This window comes from Zonotrichia albicollis, chromosome 18, assembly GCF_047830755.1.
Source record: "Zonotrichia albicollis isolate bZonAlb1 chromosome 18, bZonAlb1.hap1, whole genome shotgun sequence".
Lineage (NCBI taxonomy): Eukaryota > Metazoa > Chordata > Aves > Passeriformes > Passerellidae > Zonotrichia > Zonotrichia albicollis.
The window spans coordinates 4,490,089-4,512,616 of record NC_133836.1 but is presented as its reverse complement, the minus strand read 5'-3'; the positions used below and the strand labels follow the sequence as shown (position 1 = coordinate 4,512,616).

Genomic DNA, 22,528 nt, shown 5'->3' with positions numbered 1-22,528 from the left:
CACAGCAATGTGGGTGCTCAGTGAGGGTGAGATGGGAGCTGAACTCAGCCTACGGAGCCCAACCTTCCTTTTTTCCTCAGGCTCAGCTTGGAGTGACTGGAGCAGAGAACATGGGCTGGCAGCTCATGCCACCGTTGCAGCAATCTCCTCAGAAGGTGTGGAGTTATGGAATGGTTGGGGTTGGAAGGAAACTTAGAGATCACCCAGTTTCACCCCCTGCCATGGGCAGGGACACCTTCCACTATCCCAGGTTGCTCCAAGCCCTGTCCAACCTGGCCTGGGACACTTCCAGGGATCCAGGGTGTGCCAGTGCCTTATAGTGCAGAATTTCTCCCTAAAATCCAATCCAACCCTGCCCTCTGTCAGTTTAAGGCACAGAGCTCCATCCCTGTTCCCACAGGCTAAAATAGCCCTGGGCTGGCAGTGCCATTGTGGGGGGGTTTTCAGCTGCAGAGCTGCTGGGATGAGACATTCCTCCTCCCCAAGGGGCCAGACAAGATTACTGTATATGGCCAAGCCTGGTGACAGGCCTCTCCTGCTGGGAGAGATCCCTGCTGGCTTCCAGCACCATGATGGGCCCTGTCAGAATGCCAGAACAAGGCTTTATCTCATGGGAATCCTGCAGGGGGGCAGAGAAGGAGCCCAGAGAAGACCCACAAACAGCTGCACAGCAAAACTTTTGTTTTTCAGCTTCTTAGCAGCTTTTAAGCATCAAAGAGAGCCCCAGACTCCTGGTGGGGTCTCACTGTGGGTCCCCACAAGCACAAGAACTTGCCCAGCAACACAGCCGAAACAAAGCTTTTTTACATTATTTTTCCCTAATTTTCTTTTCTTCCTCTTGTCCAGTCTTAAAGCCAGAACCAAGATGAAGCCAAATTGAGGTTGTGATGATGACTCTGCTCTGAGCTTCCTGTTGCCCCACCAGAACAACTCTCCCAGCACAGGGACGGTGACAGATTGGCACATCATGGAATAGGTGCTATAGAAACCACACAGTTCTTAGAAGCAAAAGATTTCTCACCCCACACCCCCCCTCCTCAAAAAATAACCCACTTAGTTGACATATTTTCTCTCTATTCTGTATATATATTATATATAGACACAATTCTCTGGTAAACATTTACAAGATATCGTAAATAACATTGAAAATTTCTATCTCCATTTGCACAACAGCGCGCACTCACACAGCACACAAGGACACACAGTCAGGTACAATCAATAAATAAATACTTTTTTCCCTTCCCCCCCAGAAATTATTCAAAAAAACACTGCTATTGAGCGGCCCAAAGACACTCTCAGTTAATACAGACAGCAAATATTGTGCAGAACTTCTTGGCGGTTTTTGTTTAAAAATCAAGGAAAGAAGCTTGAAAGGTTTAGTGTCAGCAATGTTGCTTGGTCAGGTGGTGTTTAAGGTGACCCTGGCCCTCAGGAAAGGGAGAACAGACACTTCCCTTGCCCTCTAGACAGGTGACAGATCTGTCCTAGAGCCCTGAGGGAGCAGGAGCAGCCTGGAAGGAGGGAGGACACAGCTTTTCACTCTGTTTGGTGGAAAAATGAAAGATTCTCTCAGGAACTGGCAGGTCTCAAGCTCTTTGTTTCATGTGCTACTGCAGCCCAGCACCCTTTGGAGTTTCACTGCTTCAGGGAATTTCCCAGATTGTTGGGATTATGAGGAGTGAAGGGCTGCCCATTGCTCTCCCTCTGCCCCTTCCCCAAAGGGTTCAAGCAGTGCCACTGCCTTTTCCAGCTGTGACCTCCATGTCCCAGAACACAGAAAATAATTGCTGATTTGCTCAGAACCAGCAAACCACTCCACCAGGCTGCTCAGCCCTTCCCTGAAGCAGCAGTTTTTCTCCTGTGCAGGCTGACAACCACCTTTTTTCTGCCAGCAACATCTGACACGTGCCACGAGCCAACACAAACCAGCACAGACGGATGATGCACAGGAGGAGGGAGGAAGGGCCCCTTTCCCTCCTGTGGGAGCACTCCAGCAGCAAGGCAGGAGCAAGGCCAGAGGAGAGCACACACACAGCACACATTGCACCAAGGGGAACACAAAAGTTTGCAGCAAAACTTGAGAGAAAGTACCCTCAGAGAGAGAGCTCCAACCCAGCACTGCCCTCCTGGCTGGGCTGGACCCTCCATCCACCCACCCACCCCTCTCCTTTTCCTGTATTGTTTTTACCTGAGTTGAAAAATGACTCCGAAGCCTCTGCAGGGCAGGCTGTGTGGGACACAGCAGCTGGAGAGGCACTTCACGCACTGGGCTCCAGGCTGTGCAGGAAAAGTGGCCACACAAGGGCATCTTCCCAAAGCAAAGCCCACTCAGGGACCTTGGGCTATTTTCCTCTCACAGGTCTGTGGGAAAAGCCCACCAAGACCTAACTGGAGATGCTCAGTGGGTTTAGGGGACTCAACAGCCAGCCCTGAAGCTGTCAGAGGGAAAGTCAGGATAATCAGGAGCTCTGACTTGCCTTCTGAGGAGCCCTTCCCTCACAAGAGCTCAGAGGAACAACAAGAGACCAGACTCCTACCACAAGCAGCTAAAGTAAGGCAGGTAAGAAAACCCCCAGCCTGGAGTTCCCAGAGGAGGTCAGGACCAGATTTCCCAGTGTTCAGAGAACATTACAGAGGCTGGATTTTGAAAAATAACCCCAACACTGAATTTGGAGCTGTTCTGAAAATCCATCCAGACACGAACCTCTTGTGTGCTCAGATATTGTAGGAACAATGTAAAATCCCAGGGAGAAAACGGAGCCCTAAAAAAAGAAAACACTGAAGGGGAAGCAATGCACTGAGGGACAAGATCAAAAGAGGAATTCCTGTGATCAAAGTTCCCCCCATTACTGGCAGAACCTCATTGTGTTGGTGAGAAGCTGAGCACTGGCAGCATCCCTGTGCTGCCCGGGCTCGCAGGGCTGGCTGCCTTCCCACCCCACAGGGAAGGGCTGCCCAAGGAAGCAGCTTTCCAAGGAATCAGCTTTCCCTCTGTGCCACCAAGCTCTGCTCCCCCAGCCCCCAAGCTCCACCCTGGGATGTGGCACTGCCTGGGCAGTTCTGGTGGCCACAGCAGCTGCTCCGAGGCCAGGAAGCCACTGCCTGGTCCTGCTCCAGGCACAGGAACACACCTGGAGGGATCTTTGGTTGAGTCACTGCAGAAGGTCTGAGCCTGGGCCTGCGCTGAGCCCAGGGGACTCCCAGCTCACGTAGCAGCACATGTCCCACCACCTGAGTCCCACAGGGGTGGCACTTGGAGAGACAGGAGCAGGGAGGGAGCGTCAGAGGGGAGTCCTGGCTCTTTGGGTGCCTCGTCTGCTCCAGGTCCTTCATTTGTTCTCAATCAGAGTCTGCACTTTATAGACCAGGTCCCGAGCCAGCTTCAGGATCTGCTTGGTGTTGTGGCGCTCGGCCATTTCTGCAACACACACCAGACAGGTCAGAGCAGAGCAGCCCCCAGCCCACAGCCCCCAGCTCTTCAGTCTGTTATTCCTGTGCTGCCACATTTCCAACCTCCCCTGGCAGGGACACCTGGCTCTGGAGAGCCATCCTGAACGAGCCTAAACCTCAGCTCCCTCCAACACATCTAGGCTGAGGAGAGCAGGTGGATTCCAGCCCCACCAGATCCCTCAGAGCTCTGGGTGTCAAACATTCCCACACCTGAGCAGCTGCCCCAACCTCAGCCCAAGAGAGCACGAGCTGTACCATTGAAAAACTTGATGATGTCTGTAAAATCCATGTTGTTCTCCAGGATGATGTCCCGGTACATCTCCACCAGGGCCAGGGCTATGAAGAGCACGTAGTGAGCAGAGGAGACGTGAGCAGCAGCCCAGATGGTCTCCCAGACAGCAAAGACATCGTCATACACCAGCTCTGTGAGCAGAGAACAGCAGTTACCACCCCATTCACCCCACCCTGGCTCACAGAGCTCACAGCAGCGCTGGGGAGACACACTGGGTGCTTCCTTCCCACAGGAACCTGCTCCAGCTGGAAGCAAAGTCAGTCATCTGTAAGGAGAAATATTCTGCCCAGCAGCAGGTGACACAGCCCCAGGACACACTCATGGAAAAGTTCAGCAGCAGCTCTGGAACAACAGGTTCTGTATCTAGACAGAACAATCAGCCAGACACAAACCAGGGAAAAGTGAAAAGGAATTAAAAATAAGTTTAAACCTGCTGAGAAGCCTGGAAGCAGATCCTGCCCCACCCTTGGGTGGTCTCAGTACACACCTCTCTTGAAGTCCAGGAGAAACCATCGGTAACAGAAGTAGAAATGAGTGTAATCCCCATTCTGGTGCATCAGCTCAAAGAGCTCAGAGTCCAGAATCTGTCAAGAAAAGCAAAAGGAAACTCAGGAATGCACACACCATCATCCCTCTGCCTACTTCCCTCCATCCCTCTGCTCCCCTAGTGCACCAGCTTCTCCTTCCCACCCTGGCACACACTGCTCCAGCCCCTGCTGTCCTTCCTGCTCCCCAGCACTGAATCTTCACCCCAGCCCCTCCAGGACCAGCTTTCCCCCCTGGTTATGAGGAGCTGCCATCCCCATGCCAGGAGCTCCCACCTGGATCAGTGACCTCATGTTGGCAAAGTGGGTGTCCATGGCTCCTCCATGTGGAAAGTTCTGGTTCATCCTCTTCATCAGCTCAGTGAAGCAGCTGAAGGCCAGAGCCTCTGTGCAAGGAGGAGAGACATCACTGCAGGGCTGCAGCAGCAACACCCTTCCAGAAAGTTCAGCCTGGCCCCAGGGTGCGCTCCTGGGACAAACAGGATCCTGCTCCACACCTCCAGGCACAGAGAGCCACCACCCCCCTGGCACATCCCAACACAGATCCCCACACAGACACAGGGAAAGCAGAGCCACCCACTCACCATCATCCAGGATGACCAGGAGAGGGGCCAGCAGGTCACACATGCCCTGCACGTAGCCAATCTCAATGTGCTGCCAGATGTAGCTGTGTGAGAGAGCAGGAGAGGTGACCTAGGACCTGAGTGCCACCACCTGCCACCTCCTTTGTGCCCTGTCTTCCTTCCCAGGATGCTGGAGTTAATCACACCTATTCATTCTGTTATCCCTGTGCTGCAAATGATTAAATTCTTGTGGTGCCTCCCAGGTAAGGCATGCATGGCAGGGTGTTGATCCAGGACTGTGCCATGGCCACATCCAGGGTCAGTCCAGGCCTGTGCCACAGCCATTGCAGGGTAAATCAGCACAGGGAAAAGCAAAATGGCAAAGCACAGCACAGTGGGGTCACTGGTTAAAGGGCAGAGACTGATAAAACCTGTTCATCTCTCATTCTCATCCCTCTCCCTCCATTGATCCCCTTGGTTCTCCCTGCAGACACTGCCTGCCTCCCCTTCCCATGCCCAGCGTCCCAGGAAGCACCCAGCCCTGCAGGGATATCTTCCCTTTTTTGGTAGCAAGGCAACATGCGTTCAGAGAAGACTCAGATCTGCTGCTGGCACAAGGGAAGGATCTTTTCCATCCTGCCCACTGGTTTTCCAAAATGTGCTGTGCTGAAGGTCTAATCTCAGCAGAGATCTCCAGCTCTGGCTGTCGGGTGAAGTGACAGCACTGATGGAACAGCAGCTTCTCCTCATGTTTGCAAGATGAGTAATAATATTTTAGCCTTTGCTGCCTGTGAAGCAGGAGCTGGTCTGAGCCTGTGAGTGTCACTAGGCGAGCTCTGAGTCACAGGGACTCAGAAATGCACCCAGGTCTGGCTCTCTCCTGGGATTTTGGGCAGGCATAAACCATCCCGGTGCTTCAGGCACTTTCTCATTAGCACTACAGCTCTGTGGGCTGATCCTCATTAAAACATTTGCCAGGCAAGCTGCAGGAAGCCGGTGGACTGCCCTGGTTCCTGGGCAGCCCAGGGAGCCTCTGCCTTGTCCAAAACCCCAGGACACAGCAGTGATGGGGACGGACAGCCGGACACCTCGGTCTGGGAACCGCCGCATCCTTGGAGCTGCAGCCCCAGCGCTGGGTGATGAGGGGAGGAAGGCAAGGAGCAAAACTCCATAACCACAGCACAGTTTGAGGCTCCAGCCTGCAGGTGAATCCCAGGAAGGCCCCCAGAGCCCCCACCTGCACATGACGTTGCGGAGCTTCTCCAGGTTGGCGGGGGTGAAGTACCAGTAGTTGCGGTCACAGCGCTGCACGTCCTTCTCGATGCGGTGCAGGTTCACCGTGTACATGTCCAGCAGCTCTGGCTGCCCAAAACAAGAGCAGAGTTGATTTGTTTTCTAGTAAAAATCAGGGAGAGAGCTGCAAGGGCAGTGGAGAGACAGGGCAGAGTTTGGGTGGAAGGTAGGAGCCCCTCTACGCCCAACTGTGGGATCAGCATAGGGCAAATGCAGGTAAATTCTGCCCCTCCCTCAGCCCCAGTGAGGCACATCTGGAGTGTGGTGTTCAATTCTGGGCTCCACAGCTAAAGAAAGACAAGGAGCTGCCAGAGAGATTATTTGCAGTCTGAAGTATCTCTCTGATGAGGAGAGACTGCAGGAGCTGGGCCTGGCCAGTCTGGAGAAGACTGAGAGGAAATCTCATAAATCCATACAAACATCTCAAATCATGTGCCAAAAGGAGAGTGCCCGACTCTTTTCAGTGGTACCAAGTGACAGGACAAGGAGCAATGGCCATAAACTTAAACAAAAGTTCCACCTCAACATGAAAAAAAACTTCTTCCCTTCCAGGTGGAAGAGCCCTGGAACAGCTGCCCAGGGAGTGCATGGAACTTCCCTTTCTGGAGACATCCCAAATCCACCTGAACACAATCCAGGTGACCCTCCCTTGGCAGGGGATGATCTCCAGAGGTCCCTTCCCACCCCAAACTGCTCTGGGGTGCTGGAGGCAGCCAGGAAGGAACCCCCCATGCCAGGTGTGTACTTACAGAGTAGGTGACACCCGTGGAGGAGAGAGCAGCTGGTTCAGTGCTGGTCAGATCAGTCACAGTCAGAGAGTCCAGCTGTGGGTACAGACTCTCCATCTCTGGCTCCTCAGACAGGTTGTCCTCACTCTCCACCAGGCTCTGCTTCTCAGCCTCGCTGTCTGCCCAGCTCTCCACCACAGTCAGGGCCACAGTGTCACTGTCACGCAGGAGCCCCGCCGAGCCCTCACCCATGGGGACAAAATCCACGCTTCCACCAGTGGGAAATTCCCCTTCCAGGCTGTCTTGGCCCTGCAGCTTCTCCTGCTGGACACCATCTGTGTCTGGTGGGGCTGGCAGGTCGGAGCCAGCAGCCTTTCCCTGGGAGCTGGATGAGGATTTGGTGGTTTCCAGGGCACTGTCCTCGTTGCTGAAGCTGCGCTCTGAGAAGCCCGATGTGATGGAGAAGTTTTGGGAAGAGGGGTGCCCAGAATCAGGGGAACACGTGCCGTTGGGGACTGTCCCATTGGGGATCTTGCTTTGCTTGCCGTCTTCCAGCTGAGAATCTACTTCAGTCTGTTCCACCTCATCCACAGATTCAAACACCTGCAAAGTGGGAAGACATCCCAAGCATTCAGGAAATGTTGGGAACATAGGCACTACACCCCCAAGTGCTGTGTTCTCATAGTGCCTGTGTTCCCAGCAGTGGAGAGCGAGGAAAATCCCTCTTTAGCTTCTTCTCACTGGATTTGAATCAGTGCTTGGTTGTTTGCATAACTCCAAGCCCACAAATCCCTGCTCCAAAGGACTTTGCTTTGCTTGGCATTATATACTGGGCAGAAATTTCAACAGGTGTTAAAATTAAACACCTGGGCATGAACAGAGGGAACAGCCATGAACCTTCAGGTGTGAGGCCACAGGGCAGAGCTGGCAGGTGAACATTGAACACCCCAAGCAGAGCACAATTCTGACATTAAAAGCTCCAAAGCAGGTTGGGGACTCATTTACCTCTTCCAGCACTGGTTCTGTTTGCCAGAAATCGCTGTGGTTGTGGTGAGGGGTCAGCCCAAGCCAAGGCAGAGCCGTGGGGACAAGGAATGGAGGGACAAGGTGCTCACCTGGGTGCTGGAGCTGGAGTCGCTCTGCAGCCGGGCGTGATTCTGCCGGCCGGAGCTGCAGCTCTGCGAGGACTGCAGGGGACAGGGGAAAATGAGAAACAAAAGAAAAGGGGTCAGGGAGAGGAAACTCAAGCAGACCTGGCACTTCTGCAGGTGAAGAACAAGGAGTAATGCACCCAGTAAATATCTGACCCAGGATTTTCCTGTCACATCCACGGTGCTGCATCACCCAGCACAGTGCCCTGCCTCAGCCCCTGATACTGCTGGGGAGGTGACAAAGGCAAAGCTTTCTCAGGTCAATGCACTTGTTCAAGTGCTGTGTGCTGGGTCTGAAGGAGCTGCTTTCCTCTGGCCTGCACGGAGGTCACGCTGCCTCCCTGGAGTGAGAATTTCTACAAATCTCTGTCCTAATTTGGCAGCAATGCAGCTCAGCCCAGCTCCGTTTACATAAACGATGAAGTCAGGCTATAAAACACTCTCTCCAAGCATATTCATGCTTTTTTCCTTTTCTTCAAGGACAAATATTGATGTTTTAAGCCAGACTCGGTGGAAGCAGCTCCTCTCAAAGTCACGAGCAGCCTGTTCTGGCTTCCAGCTGAAGCACAGAGGGAAGGGCTGGGCTTTGCAGGCACCAGCCTGGCTCTGTGGGGCCCCTCTGAACAACCAGCCCACAATGAGAGCAAGTCCTCCCATTAACTGAGCAGAGGTGCAAGGCATGGCCATGACATCACACACAAACAATAGGATTTTAAGAAAATACAGCACATTCAGAACAGCACTTGTCCCCACCCTTGTACTGTGGGTGTTTGCTGGGCAGGGCTCTGGTGGAGAAAGGAAGGGCGACAGTTTTCCTCCATTACCATGGGAGCACTTAAAACAGGAAATTTCAGGTTGAGATGGGAAAAGGGGGGAACTTTTCGTGTGTTCACTCTGCCAGCTCCCTTCCCACACGTGGGTCCAAAGGAAGAGCCACGGTGGAAGATGCTGAGGGGATGGGAATGATTCCCAGGGCTTCAGCCAATGGAGCAGCACCTCAGAGAGCTGCATCATCCAGTTCCACCCTGCCCTTGGCTCAGACCTGCCTTCCCTGCATCTCTCCTTCTCTGGGCACACACATAGCCTGCAGGACTGGGATTCAGCTCATCTCCATCCCAAAGCACCCATATAAACTTCCCAGAGGGAAGCAGATCCAATCTCCAGTGCTCATCTCCCCTCTGGGCCAGCAGCCTGAGGTCAGGGAATGCTCTGCCATGCTGGGCTCTTCTCCTCCAAGGAAAAAACTCATGGAAACACTCCCTGGACTGTTCCCAGGACTGCCTTTCCTTTCACAGGCTTTTCCCTCCACACCCTTTGGTTTGGGCTGTGGATCTCATTCCTCACTGTATTGCTAAAAGCCAGTCCCAAGGTGCAGTGTACTGAGGGTGTGCTGAGGCTTCCTCCATGCTGGAAAAGGAAGCCAGGAAGCCCAGTGCCCTGCTTCACAGCCCCTTAGTGCCATGCTCTTCCTCCTCACCCTTACTTCAAACCATCTTCCATGGAGCTAATCCTGGGTATTTCACTTCCACAGAACACAAGACACGCAGGTGGGCACAGGTCATGGGCAGCACCTGTGTGTGCACCCCACAGGGACTCTGTGTGGGCACTGCCCAAGCCCTCACCTCGTTGCTGATGGTGGAGTCCCTGTGCATCATCCTCTGGATGTGGGAGTCCAGGCTGGCCCCCGAGGAGCACTTGGCCAGGGCTGCGGCGTGCGACTCCTTCTCGCGCTGCCGGACGATGGCCTCGCAGCCCAGCCACTCTGCCATGGTGTGCTCGTAGCATGCCCGGGTCTGCTCATCAGCCTGGCACACAGGGGGACAGGGGCTGGCAATGGCTGTGCCTGGAGAGCCCCAAACCAGCCCAAACTGTGCAATGGCTGTGCCTGGAGAGCCCCAAACCAGCCCCAACTGTGCAATGCCTGTGCCTGGAGAACCCCAAACCAGCCCCAACTGTGCCCCACGCAGGGTGGTGCACATTTGTGTGAACTCGTGGGACACAGCCACCCTTACCCTGCACAAAATGTGGTGAAATTTGGATGGAAGAACACCCACCCATCTCCTCCCTGCCCTCCCAAGGTGCACAAGGCACTTAACATGACCAGTTTCACAGGTCAGTGACAAGCTTGGCCCTATCAATTCCTGCTGATGCAAGGGTTTGTCCCACTCCTACCTACAGCCCAGTCCAGATGGACACGAGGCCCAGTGGGCTCACAGGGGTGTGCTAAGCCTTCTTCCATGCTGGAAAACAGAGCCAGGAAGCCCAATGCCATGCTTCACAGCCCCTTAGTGCCAGCAACATGCTCTTCCTCCCCACCCCTACTTCAAACCATGTTCCATGGAGCTAACAGATCTCTGCTCACAGACCCCTCCCCTAGGCAGGACCAGTGAGCACACTGAGCTGCAAGCACAGCCTCACCAACCTCCTTCCTCTCTGCCTCTGTCATCCCAAACTGGTAATGGCCCAGCAGGAAAGGCCACACAGCCTTCCTGATCTCGTGCTGGATCCCGCCGTAGTAGATCAGCCGCAGCAGCTCCTGGTCCTCGTAACTCTGTGGGAAGAGCCTGGGTCAGGGCACAGACACAGCCAGGATGTACAGGTGTCCCCACCCATCAGCACCACAAGGGATGCCTCAGGTTGTAGCTTTTGTGTTTTTCAGGTTCTGTGCTGCTTTGGTGTGCAGTTCTGAGCTTCACATTAGGGGATGATGAGCTCTCTTTACAGAGAGTAGGGAGACAAAACAATTCCTGCTCTAGCTGGGGACCAAGGACAAATGATCCAAATCTCAGGCCCAAGAGCACAAAAAACGTGGGCTGAAGAGAGAAAAGCAGGATGGGACTGCATGGGCTAAAGCTGCAATTGGACAATGAAGTCAAATATGCAAATGGAGCAGAATTTATAAAAGTGAGAGATCCCATGACCAGTTGTGCATTTTGTGATCATTTTAGTTCATCTTGGGTGTAGCCCTGGCTGGGCTCTTGTGCTGCCCAAGTCTATCCATTGAGGCCTTCTGATAAATACCTACTTTATTCTTTAACTCTTTCTTGTCTCTGTTTTAGAGAGCCCCCAGCCTCACTGCCCATGATCCCTCCAACCCCTGCCTGCACTTAAGCAGAGCCAGAGGCTGTGGGTGGACATTTTGTCTCTCCACACCAAGGAGTGGCCCACAAAGTCACCAAAGCACCACTGCTGTGCCCTGAGCTGGCAGCACATCAGGACCCCACTCAGGACAGCAGCACCTGTGTGACAGACACTGCTGCAGGCAGGCTCTGAGCAGAAGCACCTGAAGAAGAGCAGTGCTCACTCCTCTACCTCACATGCCAAGGATTAGGAGCCTCAGGCTCTGTGCATGGGACAGCCTGGCTGACTTCCCTCCTTGAGGAACTCCTTGACGTGTTCCCCCACCTCCCCATGCTACACCCACTCCAGTGGCACTGCCCTGTGTCCCCAGGGCATGGCCCTACCGAGCTGTCCTGCAGGTATCTGTGCCAGATGTCCACGGTGAGCCCCGCGCTGGCGCTGCAGGGGACATCGGGGGACACGATGTTGTGGTTCACCAGCGCTGACAGGTGAGTCCTCACTGTGGACAGGTGTCTGCAGTAGGCCAGCCCTGCAGCAGGAACACCACACTTCAGCTGTGCAGCTCCAGGAAACACGGGGATGAAGAGCAGGAGAAAGCAAGGACATCTTTACCCAGCCACATCCAGCTTTCAGAGCAGGGATTCTCCCAGGACAGGTCTCCATCTTGTACCCCCAGTGCTGCTGCTCACGGGGCTCAAGGCTGAGAGTCAGAGCCCAGCTGTTTGCTCCCCACCCTGAGCACCTGCAGCAGGCTGGTCCCAGCTCCCCCAGCACCATTCCCAGCCCAGGACCCCATCCCTTATCCTGTCACACATCCCAAGGCAGCAGCAGGGGGGTGACAACTACTCACATCCATAGAAAGCCCGGGACAGGATCTGGTACTTCATGTTGTCACACAGCAGCTTCAGTGGAGCTCTGCCAACAGAAACACCCAGGATGTGAGGGCAGAAGATGCTCCTGTGCATCCCCTCAGCCTGGCTTTGATCCCAGTGATCCAGCTTTGCCTGCAGGGATTCACCAGGGACGCTGCCCGGGTTCAGAGCAGCAATTCCTGCTGCCAGGCTGTGGAACAGCTGAGGTGTCCCAGATGCAGGGGCAAGGCTCAGCCACATCCCAGTGGCCCTGCCATGGCTGCTGGACACGAGCCCTGGCTCTGCTGTGCCCCTGTGCCCTCCTACCTCTCGTGGCTGCAGCCGTTGGCTGGGCCCCCGTCGGAGGAGCCGCTCTGGGAGCAGGAGGAGCAGGAGGATTTGCGGGTGCTGGGCTGCCACATGGGGGGCAGGACAGCCCCCGGAGCGTCCATCAGGTCCTGGGGCACTGCAGGAGGGCAGAGAGGAGCGTCAGCCACAGCCTGGCACTGCCCTGCAGTCAGGGAGCTACAGAGAGAGCTTTCATTGGCAAACGCAGCATCGCGCTCTTGCCAAGGAGGCTCCAGCAACCAAGCAGGAGCCACCACAGGGAATCACAGCACTGGTGAGCTCAGGAGAAAGGAACAAAGAGCACTGATGAGAGAGAACCATTGCTAATTAACCAGCTAATTCAGAAAGCTGATCTTAAACTGCTTCGTGCTGACCAAGGCAGAAACCCAACACCCAGCGCACAGGCTCCAGAGAGAAAAACAGGATTGAAATCAGCTGCTGTCCCAGGAAGAGTGGATTACTGGAAGGAAAAAGGCCCATCCCATCCAAAGTTCAGGGAAAGAAGGGAGCACCTAAATCACAAGAGAGAAGATGAAGACTTGGATGAAGAGGTTGAGAGGCACAGCAGGAGCTCTGCATGTTGTCACTTGTTAATCCCTGCTTAAACTCAAAGTGCTGCTGCAAAGGCCTTGGGTGTGCTCAGGTACCACCCACACACAGTCCAGGCCATGAGGAACAATCCTTTTTACTCCTCCTTGGAAATTAAATTGTGGTAGAAATTTCATTTTCCGGGTCCTCGCTATCCCTTGGTCTCACTGGCTCTCCCTGCTTGTGATAAGGAACAAATGACATTGGCAGGAAAAATACTGAATTATTCCCACAGAATAATTCCCCTCCCACTGAGCTGATGGGTCAGTGACAGCCAGTGGTGACAGGGACAGCTCTGCAGGAGCTCCCAAGTGACAACACAGGTGAGCTGAGCACCAGACCCAACCAAGAGCTCATTACACTGATGCCAGGAGGTGCCCAGAGCAGCACGGAGAGCTCGGGATCTGCCAGGGACACTCAGACACCATTTGGGGATCACCACCATCCTGCTTCCAGCTGGAATCTTCATGATCTTCCCTCTCCCAGCAGTCACAGGTGCAAGGAGTGGGTGAAAAGCACCATTAATGGCAACTAGAGACACAGAGAGAGGACAAAGGCACCAGTGAAAGGGGAGAAAGGGAGAATCTGCGGAGAAGAGAGGATGATGCAGTTCCACCCCTGGCTGAGGAGGCGCACAGGAACAGCACAGGCTGTGATGATGCCAACTGAGGAGGTGGCAGCAAATTCATTTCCCAGAAAATGTGGCCCCCAGCATGGAATTTTAAGGGGTGCATCAAAAGGCAGCCACAGAAAGGCACATCTCTATCTGCTGTTTTAGCCTCTATCAGGTTTTTATCTGACTCACTGAAGTGTGTTAGTCAGCTGAAGGCAGGGACCACCAAGTATAATCTCAACTGACGTTATGGAGGAGTCACAGCGGATGTAATTTCTCCCTCATAGCCTCCAAAATGTAGGAAAAAGGTTTCCATCCCATTTCAGAGCTTTTCAAAAGCACACTCCACAAGTCTTCCATATAAAACTCATTCTCTCCCACTTCTAAAGTCACCTATGATGACAGAAGGCACCTTGGCACCTCACAGAAGAGTGAGGAAACATGTACAGACATTTCAGCCAGGTTCAGATCATTCACCACCAGGCATGAAGAAGGATTTCTGCTTTGGATAATCCAGCAGCATCCCCTCCCTCGAGTTAGGGCCTGAAGGCAGAGCAGGGTGCTGGGACCTCCCCTCTGTGCTGCAGGAGCCACACTGAGCGAACATCACTGGATTTAGTGCAGCCCGGGGACAGCTAGAGAAGAATCAGCCCTGGGGGCTTGTGATGGCAGAAGGTGGCCCCCAAGTGACCAAAGTGAACCTTTTTACTGATATTATGTGGGTGTTATTAAGAGGGGGTTTTTGCTGACCGTTAATGCTGTTGTGCAGGTAGGAAACAAAGGACTCAGTAGCAAGTGGAAGTTACAACAAAAAAACAAACACAAAACAAAAAGAAACAAAGCAAAAAAAGAACCCAAAAAAACCCAAAAAAACCCAAAAAAATCCCCAAAAAACCAACACAAAAGATAGAATCATGGAATGACTGGGTTGGAAAGCAATTTAAAGATTATTTAGTTCTACCCCTTGCCATGGGTAGGGACACCTCCCATGATCCCTGTCCAGCCTGGCTTTGGACCCTTCCAGGGATGGGGCAGCCACATCTGGCTGCTCTCTGTGCCAGGGTCTCCCACCCTCCCAGGGTGACTGATTTAAATGATTTAAATGATGATATTTAAATCAGGCAGCACTGGCACAAGCAGACCCCCTGCCCTGGAACCACCTCCCAGTTTGCCCTGTGCCCACCAGTGCCATGTCCCAGCTCCTCCAGCCCCTCCAAAGGCTGCCCTGCACTCACCAAACTCTGTCTGAGTCCCAGGGTAGATGATCCTGAAGACATAATCCGTGGCTTCGTCATCCTCCTTGTCGGATGCAGACTCGGAGGAGCCCTGGGGGCTTCTCTTCTTCAGTTTGGGGAACACCTTTCCCTAAGGAGCAGAACCTGCCCTTCACCAGCCACTCCCTTCCCAAGCTCCTGCCCCACCTGCTTTGCCGTATCTGCACATTCCCTGGGCTGGAGCAGCCCCTGGATCAAGTTTCCAGTGGCAGGTGAATCCATAAGGGTAGAGTACAGCCCAGAGAGCCAAACCCTCATGGACAACCCTCCCACAGCTTTCCAGAAGGGTCTGTTTAGCTTGGCATGAGCTAAACCCAACCACCACATTTAGTATTAATTAATTGAATTTATTAATTTGGGGAGGGCATCATTTAAAACACAGCAGCCAGTAATGCCAGGCAGAGGGAACCCCAGCAGGGAGAGACACCCACCTTTCCCCGCTGTGACCAGAGGGGTGGGTCCAGCTGCCCGTGGGGCAGGAGGCCATTCTCCAGGCAGGACAGGAACTGCAGCAGGTGTCCTCCACGGGGGAAGCGCAGAGGTGGCCTCTGGATGCCATCCTGGCTCACCAGGACCACCGTGCCACCGCTGTCTACTGCTGGCAACAGCGAGAGCACACACAGCCATCAGTGAGGGAAACGGTGCAGCCATGGTATTGTCTGAAAAATCCTTTCCTTAGCATTTTTCCTCCTGAGAAGCTGAGATGCCTCAGGAACAAAATGTAAACATTGATTATCTGCTGCTGTGGAATGCAACAGGTGCATCTGTGATTGGTCTCATGTGGTTGTTTTTAATTAATGGCCAATCACAGCCCAGCTGGCTCAGACTCTGTCTGAGACACAAGCCTTTGTTATCATTCTTTCTTTTTCTATTCTCAGCCAGCCTTCTGATGAAATCCTTTCTTCTTTTAGTATAGTTTTAGTATAATATATATAATAAAATAATAAATCAAGCCTTCTGAAACACGGAGTCAGATCCTCGTCTGCTCCCTCATCCTTGGACCCTTGTGAACACGGTCACAAAACAGGCAGGAAAGCTCAGGGAATGGGAAATAAGGACTTTCTTCCTTGTGTGGATTCTTCTCTAACTCCATGATAAGACAGGCCCTGGAAAAGTCTTGTTGGGATCATCCCCTTGAAAATCAGTGCAGGGAGCACTCCCAGCCAAGCACCATTGTGGTGTTCACAGGGCTTTTAGGATGAGGGAAGAGCAGAGAATGTTGACTCCATGTTTCAGAAGGTTTGATTTATCATTTAATGATATATATTATATTAAAACTATACTAAAAGAATAGAAGAGAGGATTTTATTAGAAGGTTAGCTAAGAATAGAAAAGGAATGATAACAAAGGCTTGTGACTGACTGAGACAGTTTGGACACATGGGCTGTGATTGGCCATTAATTAGAAAAAACCACATGAGACCAATCACAGATCTACTTGTTGCATTTTACAGCAGCAGATAATTATTGTTTATATTTTGTTTCTGAGGCCTCTCAGGAGAAAAAATCCTAAGGAAAGGATTTTTCATAAAACACGTCTGTGACACACCACAGCCAGGAGCTGGGGAAAGACTCTTCTAGAAGCACTTAAATCACAGTGATCACCCAGAACTCTTGGAGCCTCAGCAGAACCATGTCCCAGGGGTAAGGGATCAAGTCCAGGTGCCAGAGGCCCCAGCAGCCCCAGGTGTGGCCTTACCCTGCTGGTGGCAGTGCAGGTACACGATCTCCTCCAGGCGAATGGTCATGGCATAGTCCCAGTACACGCTGCAACAGAGGGACAGGGAAGCTCTGAGCCTCCAGGGTGTGAGAGGCTCTGCTGCTGCTCACAGCAGCTCCAAACCCTGCTCCTCACCCCCTGGCAGCAGCCAAAGCCACAGAAAGGATGGGATCCCAGAGCAGTGATGCCAGCCTGATGAGTGACAATGTGCCTCCAGAGCCAGAACTGTCCCTGCCACCTCAGCTCAGTCCTGTCCTACCTGCCCTGGGTGGTTTCTCTGCCCTCACACTGTTCCCAGACACAGGCAACGTGCCCATGGATCCTGGCAACTGCAGGGAGGGACTGGAGCCCTGCAGAGCTGAGCACTCTCCCCTGAGTGAATCCCTCAGGAGCATCCCTGGAGCCCCAGGGAAATGTGCAGTGAGGTCCAAGCCTGGGCTGCTGCTCTGCCCCAGGGAGGGGAAATAAACCCTCACAATTTGTGGGGTTTTTCAGAGCTCACAACAGGTTTAGTTTCAGCTGCTTCTGTTCAAGAACTGCCTCAGCACAGGCACCTCGAGGTGTCTGAGCAGATCTAGAACATGCTGGAGAGCTGGTGGCCACCAGAGAGAGCAGAGAGGCAGGGTTTCATTCCTGTGGAGAGCCCAGCACTGCTGTCCAAGGGTGTCAGCACTCAATCACATCCCACTGCTTTGCAACAAAGCAAATTTCCAGATTCTGAGCAGCAGCAGCATCTGCCACTTTGTAAAAATAGTGCTTAAATAGCATTAAAAACAGCTCGTGAAGGACAGGAAGGTGTGCAGGAGTGACTCCCTGTACAGTCATACTCACTGTGCCATCTGCCTCCTCTCCTCCTTGGTCACGTCTTGACACTGGGAATTTTTAGAGCTTAGGCTGATGCCCAAGGCAAGAACTCAGAGAAGGAGTGTAGAGATGAAAACAGATTTTAGGGGAGGGTACCAGGCACAACTGAACGGCCCAGGGGCCAAGAAGAAAGGGGAGATGAAAAGTACACAGGTAAACAAAAAAAACTACAACTGACAACAAATGAAATGGAGACAAAGTTCTGCTGAAGAAGATCTCTAGGTGAAAGTATCAGTGTCCTAAACACTCCCACTTTCCTGGAGCCAGGAGAAACCTGGCAGCACAATGTGCCAGGAGGGAGGCAGAGCAAAAAAAATCCCTCAAAAAAATCCCTCAGGGCAACAAACAAAACCACTTTGTGTGTTTTGGGACAAACCCCATTCCCTCTCTGAGCACTTCCCAGCACAGACACACCTCACTCCACCTCCTGCCACCCTCTCCCTGCCTCCTTCCATTAACAGGCTCAAGGGTGATGGTGCTGCTCTGGGAAAACAGTGATGGGTTTTGCATCCCAGATGCAAACTCTGACCCAGGGGAACACTTCCCCTCCAGTCACCTCTTCTCATAGTCCAGGTCCCCCACGGATCCGTTCATCAGCTGGTTGGGGGTCCACTTGAGTGCCATGATGTCAGCAGTCTGGTGAAGGGACAGGTACCCTGGGATTGCCTCCATGTCATCTCTCTGGGAGGAGAAACACAGGGACATACTGAGCACAAAGCCCTGGAGCCCAGCTGTGGCCTCTCACACAGCCCTGCCCACCCAGTCACAAACAGGGAGGAACCCACTGTGTCCCTGGAAAACCTCCTAGCACAGACTCCAGGACACCTCAAGGACATGGAAAAGGGCTGAGAGCAACTGCCCAGCAAAGAAAACCTAACAGCTCCACCTAAAAGCAGTTTTCACTTCATTTATTTGACTACAAGAAGCAGGAGGGGACAGGAGAAGTTTTGTGGCAAAGAACAGGCAGGGAGAGGAGCCTGTATTTCCACCCAGGCTGGAGCAGAGCTCTTCCACCACCAAAACCTCCACAAACACAGCCCACTCACTGCCTTCCCAGATGGAAAATGTGCTTTTCTGCATCCAAGAGCAGTTTGGGAGAGAACAAGGTGCTGAGGGGCAGAGCAGTGTTCCCAAGCCCAGCAGGACTCACCGGCTGCACCAGGACGTTGTTCTTGCCGTACAGGAGCGTGGCTCGGGAGTTCTGGTGCAGGGACTCCACGTAGTCCCTGGCAGACAGGGATGGCCTGTCATCCATGCTGCCACTGGAATGCCTTTTCTGAATCTGCAAGAGACACACTCACAAATGTGAGGTGAGCACAGACACCCTCTGGCTTCCCAAAAGCTTCTCTTCTACCTCATTCCCTCCTCACTTATGAGAGTCACTACTAGAAATCTTTCCCCCAAGGTCCTCTAGGGGAATTTCTGACTCTGTCCAAGCTCAGAAAAATCCCAGGAGTGAATTTTGTTTGCAATGCACAGAGCAGATTCAGCTTTCTGTTCATACATGATGATCCCAGGGACACAGACCCTGGCATGCAGTGCCAGGAGAGGCTGGCACGCCACTGCTCTCCATGGGCCACATCCCCAGCACCTCTGCCTCAAAGACTTCGGCTCCACAGGCCTTTCCAAGCAAAGGGAGCCCAGATGTGTGGATGTGTGAGGAGCAGAGAGGTTTTTCCCCCACTCACACAGAGCGCCGGGCGCTTGGTGGGTGAATCCTGGCGGCAGTGGGAGCTGTGGATCCTGTGCCTCTGGACCAGCTCATCTGCAGAAGGATCTGTCCAGAAGTGGTCAGCAGTCTTCATCTTGGTGTATTCCAGTGCACAGGGCCCCACTGTGGAGAGGAACACCCCAAACATAAGGGAGCCATCCTTGATCCCATGGCTGTGGTCACCTCCCACATCTGCAGATCGCAGATTTGGGAGCAAGCCTTTGGAAAGCAAGGAGGGAAAGCAAATAAAGCAAGTGTTACCCAATAAAGATGCCAGAATTGGCCCATCCACAGGATCCATCAGGAGAGCTTCCTTCTCATAGTACTTACTAGAAGAAATAAAGGACAGCAGAATGCTGGAGCACTGCAAAGTTATAGACGAGTGCTTTAAATCCTCATCATGTCCTTCTCTTTCTGTATCACCCCTTGATGGGGAGAGGGCTGCAAAGTTATAGACAGTGCTTTAAATCCCCATCATGTCCTTCTCTTTCTGTATCACCCCTTAATGGGGAGAGGGCAAGAAGCCCTAAACAGGCTGAGAAATTGCTGGGGAGCAGCAATCCTCCTGCAGCACATTGCAAGCATCACCATCTCCTAACTAACCTGTCCCTGAGCATGCAGATCCCAGAAGACAAGGACAATGCAGCCCTGACAACAATTCATTCATTCATACAGACAATCCTGTCTGTATTTTAGGGAGTGCACAGGGGTTATCAGCAGCAGGGCATCCATCAGAGTCCCACTGAGTGACACATCTGGCCTGTGCCATGCAGGGATTTCCCTGTCCCATGTGGATACAGGCGTTCCTCACCCCCAGTGCCATGGGCAGGACAGGGGTGGGCAGTGCCAGTGCTCACCTGCTGTTCTCCACCAGGTAGTGCACGATTTTATCCAGGACCTTTTCGAAGAGGGCTGTGCGGATCCAGAGGTGCCGGATGGCCTGAGGAGACAGGTTGGGCAGCTTGGGCACCTTGCGCACGTTCTCCGGGACCCCCTGGGCCTGGTTTCTCCTTTAGAGGTACAAGACAAGAGACAACAACACCACAGGCTCACCCCTGAACTCTGAGGGAGCCCAGGGCACCCCTGCCATCAGGGGTTTGGGGGTGTTGACTGGGGGATCCCAGGGAATTGCCTGGGACAGAGATCTGGAGGTGTTTCCTGCCCCAATCCCATCCCCAGAGGGGCCTGCTCCTGCTCCAGTGGGGCCACACCTGCATTTGAAACCACATCACCAAATCAGTTCCCCACTGTCAAGACAAGCCCAGAACTCTGCTCTCCCTCAGCACAGCCCACACACATTTCCACAGCTGAGCTCACAGGCAGAGCTGCTCATCTTAGGACAGCTTAAAATTCCTGCCCGCAGGTAACTGCTCCATCCATCTCCCTGCTAATTGTCCAAGGATGAGTAATCCTCTCCCAAACAGCAGCTGAATTACTGCAGCTTTGAGTCCCTGCACACTGAGAAAGGCCAAACGTGGTTCCAGCTTGGTGAACTGGTCCATAAACTCTGACAGCTCAGGAGCAGCATGCTCAGCTCTCCCTGAAGCACCAGAGCAGAGGCAAAGAGACTTAAAACTTGTCCATCCCTGCTTAAACCACAACCCAGTCTCCTAAAACATCAACCAGTTTGGTCAAGATATAAAAAACCCAGAAGAGAAGACTGAAGGAGCAATTCCTCCTGTCAAGGCTCAAGCTGGACCCAAACCACACTTCCCACCCCAAAACCCGAGTGAGCAGGGAGGACTGGCAGCCACGCTGGTGCCTTACGCGTTCTCAATGAGCTGCTCCAGGTCCTGCACCTTCCTGCAGAGCTCCTCTGCCAGGGGGAAGCTCTTGCCCACCTTCATGAAGAGCGCTGCGATCTTGTTGCTGCGCAGGAAGCCAGCCGCCCTCCGCTTCAGCCCGAACAGCACACAGCATTCCACGGCAGCTGCAGAGAGCACAGGGCCTCAGGATCAGGGTATTCCCAGCTGGAAGGAGCCACAGGGGTCACCCAATCCAGCTCTTTGAGGGATTCGCCCATCAATGGAACATGGAGTTATGGCAATCTTGGCTTTAGTAGTGCCACGCTCTACCCAACTCAGCCAACCTCAGGGTCACTGGAGCACCTTCCCTGTGGAGTCAGGCTGAGAAAGCACAGGCCTCGGAATCAGATTATTCCCAGCTGGAAGGACCCACAGGGATCACCCAGTCCAGCTCTTTAAGGGGTTGTGGAGCACACAGTTATAGCACCAAGCAATCTTGGCTTTCGTAGTGCCATGCTCTACCCAACTGAGCCAGCCTTGGGGTCTCTGGAGCACCTTCCCTGTGGAGTCAGGCTGAGAGCACAGGCCTCAGAATCAGATTATTCCCAGCTGGAAGGAGCCAGTCTAGCTCTTTGAGGGATTGGCCCATCAATGGAACACACAGAGTTATAGCACCATTCAATCTTGGCTTTGGTATCGCCATGCCCTACCCAAGTGAGCCAACCTGGGGGTCTCTGGAGCACCTTCTCTATGGAGTCAGGCTGAGAGAGCACAGGCCTCAGAATCAGATTATTCCCACTTGGAGGAAGCCATAGGGATCATCCAGTCCAGCTCTTTGAGGGATTGGCCCATCAATGGAACACACAGAGTTATAGCACCATTCAATCTTGACTTTGGTATCACCATGCTCTACCCAACTCATCCAACCTGGGGATCACTGGAGCACCTTCCCTACGGAGTCAGGCTGAGAGAGGTGGGGCTGTTCAGCCTGGGGAAGAGAAGATTGTGTGGAGACCTCACAGCATAGCCAGGGTCTGGGGAGATTACAAGGAATCCATAAAGGGACTGTTCATCAGGAGCCCTCCTACTAGACCAGGTTGCTCTAAGCCCCATCCAACCTGTCCTTGAACACTTCCATGGATGGAAGCTCCTAAAACTCCTCAGACAGTAAATCTGAAGGCAGAGACATCCCCACCTTGCCTTCAGGAAATTGTAATCCCATCCCACATGGGAATGAACAACAAGCACCACAGCTCCTCCAGACAGGGCAATTGCTGTGCTGGGCAAACAGGCTGACACTCTCCTTTTTGTGGGATTTTTGTGGTTTCTTGTGGATTGTGGAGAAACCAGCATCTCCCTGATGTTTTCCCTTCAGCCCAGTCTGAGGGATGGGCACAGCTGGAACAGGAGGTTTCACTCCCTGTGCTGGGATGGTGCAAGCCAGGAGGAGAAAGCTCAGGAGCAAGGACAGGCACCCTGAAGGTTTCTAAAGCAGCACAAAAAATGGGGCAACTCTCCCCACAAAAATCTCAATGTTCATACAAACATTTTTCTGAAAAGCTGAAAGGAACAAAGACCCAGGGGATAAACCACAGGCAGCACCAGCAGCTCAGCCTGGCTTTGGGGGACATGGGGACTCATTACGCCCCTGTGGAAGGCTGTGCCTGTCTCCATGTCCTGAACTGTGCTCAGAGGCACTCACCAAACCCCAG

The 22,528-nt window shown here is 53.2% G+C and overlaps 1 protein-coding gene across 3 annotated transcripts in view; it reads right to left on the bottom strand.

Moving 5' to 3' along the window:
* Positions 1–907: 907 nt before the first annotated feature.
* The window catches only part of SGSM1 (small G protein signaling modulator 1), a 33,667-nt gene continuing 12,046 nt past the window's right edge, over positions 908–22,528 (bottom strand). The window contains exons 4-26 of one of the 3 annotated variants that reach the window (XM_074554622.1): positions 20,839–21,001; positions 19,929–20,081; positions 19,333–19,400; positions 19,049–19,194; positions 18,511–18,642; positions 17,917–18,041; positions 16,476–16,543; positions 15,209–15,372; positions 14,739–14,868; positions 13,251–13,421; positions 12,282–12,420; positions 11,954–12,018; positions 11,487–11,632; positions 10,445–10,573; positions 9,645–9,827; positions 7,987–8,058; positions 6,893–7,474; positions 6,088–6,212; positions 4,872–4,954; positions 4,564–4,673; positions 4,230–4,326; positions 3,706–3,873; positions 908–3,418 (exon numbers count right to left, since the gene is read on the bottom strand). In XM_074554622.1, the coding sequence (XP_074410723.1) occupies positions 3,330–3,418; positions 3,706–3,873; positions 4,230–4,326; positions 4,564–4,673; positions 4,872–4,954; positions 6,088–6,212; positions 6,893–7,474; positions 7,987–8,058; positions 9,645–9,827; positions 10,445–10,573; positions 11,487–11,632; positions 11,954–12,018; positions 12,282–12,420; positions 13,251–13,421; positions 14,739–14,868; positions 15,209–15,372; positions 16,476–16,543; positions 17,917–18,041; positions 18,511–18,642; positions 19,049–19,194; positions 19,333–19,400; positions 19,929–20,081; positions 20,839–21,001 (3,308 nt within the window). In that variant the 3' untranslated portion in view covers positions 908–3,329. Of the gene's footprint in view, positions 3,419–3,705; positions 3,874–4,229; positions 4,327–4,563; positions 4,674–4,871; positions 4,955–6,087; positions 6,213–6,892; positions 7,475–7,986; positions 8,059–9,644; positions 9,828–10,444; positions 10,574–11,486; positions 11,633–11,953; positions 12,019–12,281; positions 12,421–13,250; positions 13,422–14,738; positions 14,869–15,208; positions 15,376–16,475; positions 16,544–17,916; positions 18,042–18,510; positions 18,643–19,048; positions 19,195–19,332; positions 19,401–19,928; positions 20,082–20,838; positions 21,002–22,528 lie in introns of all 3 variants that reach the window. The other 2 variants (XM_074554620.1, XM_074554621.1) reach the window with 2 other exon arrangements.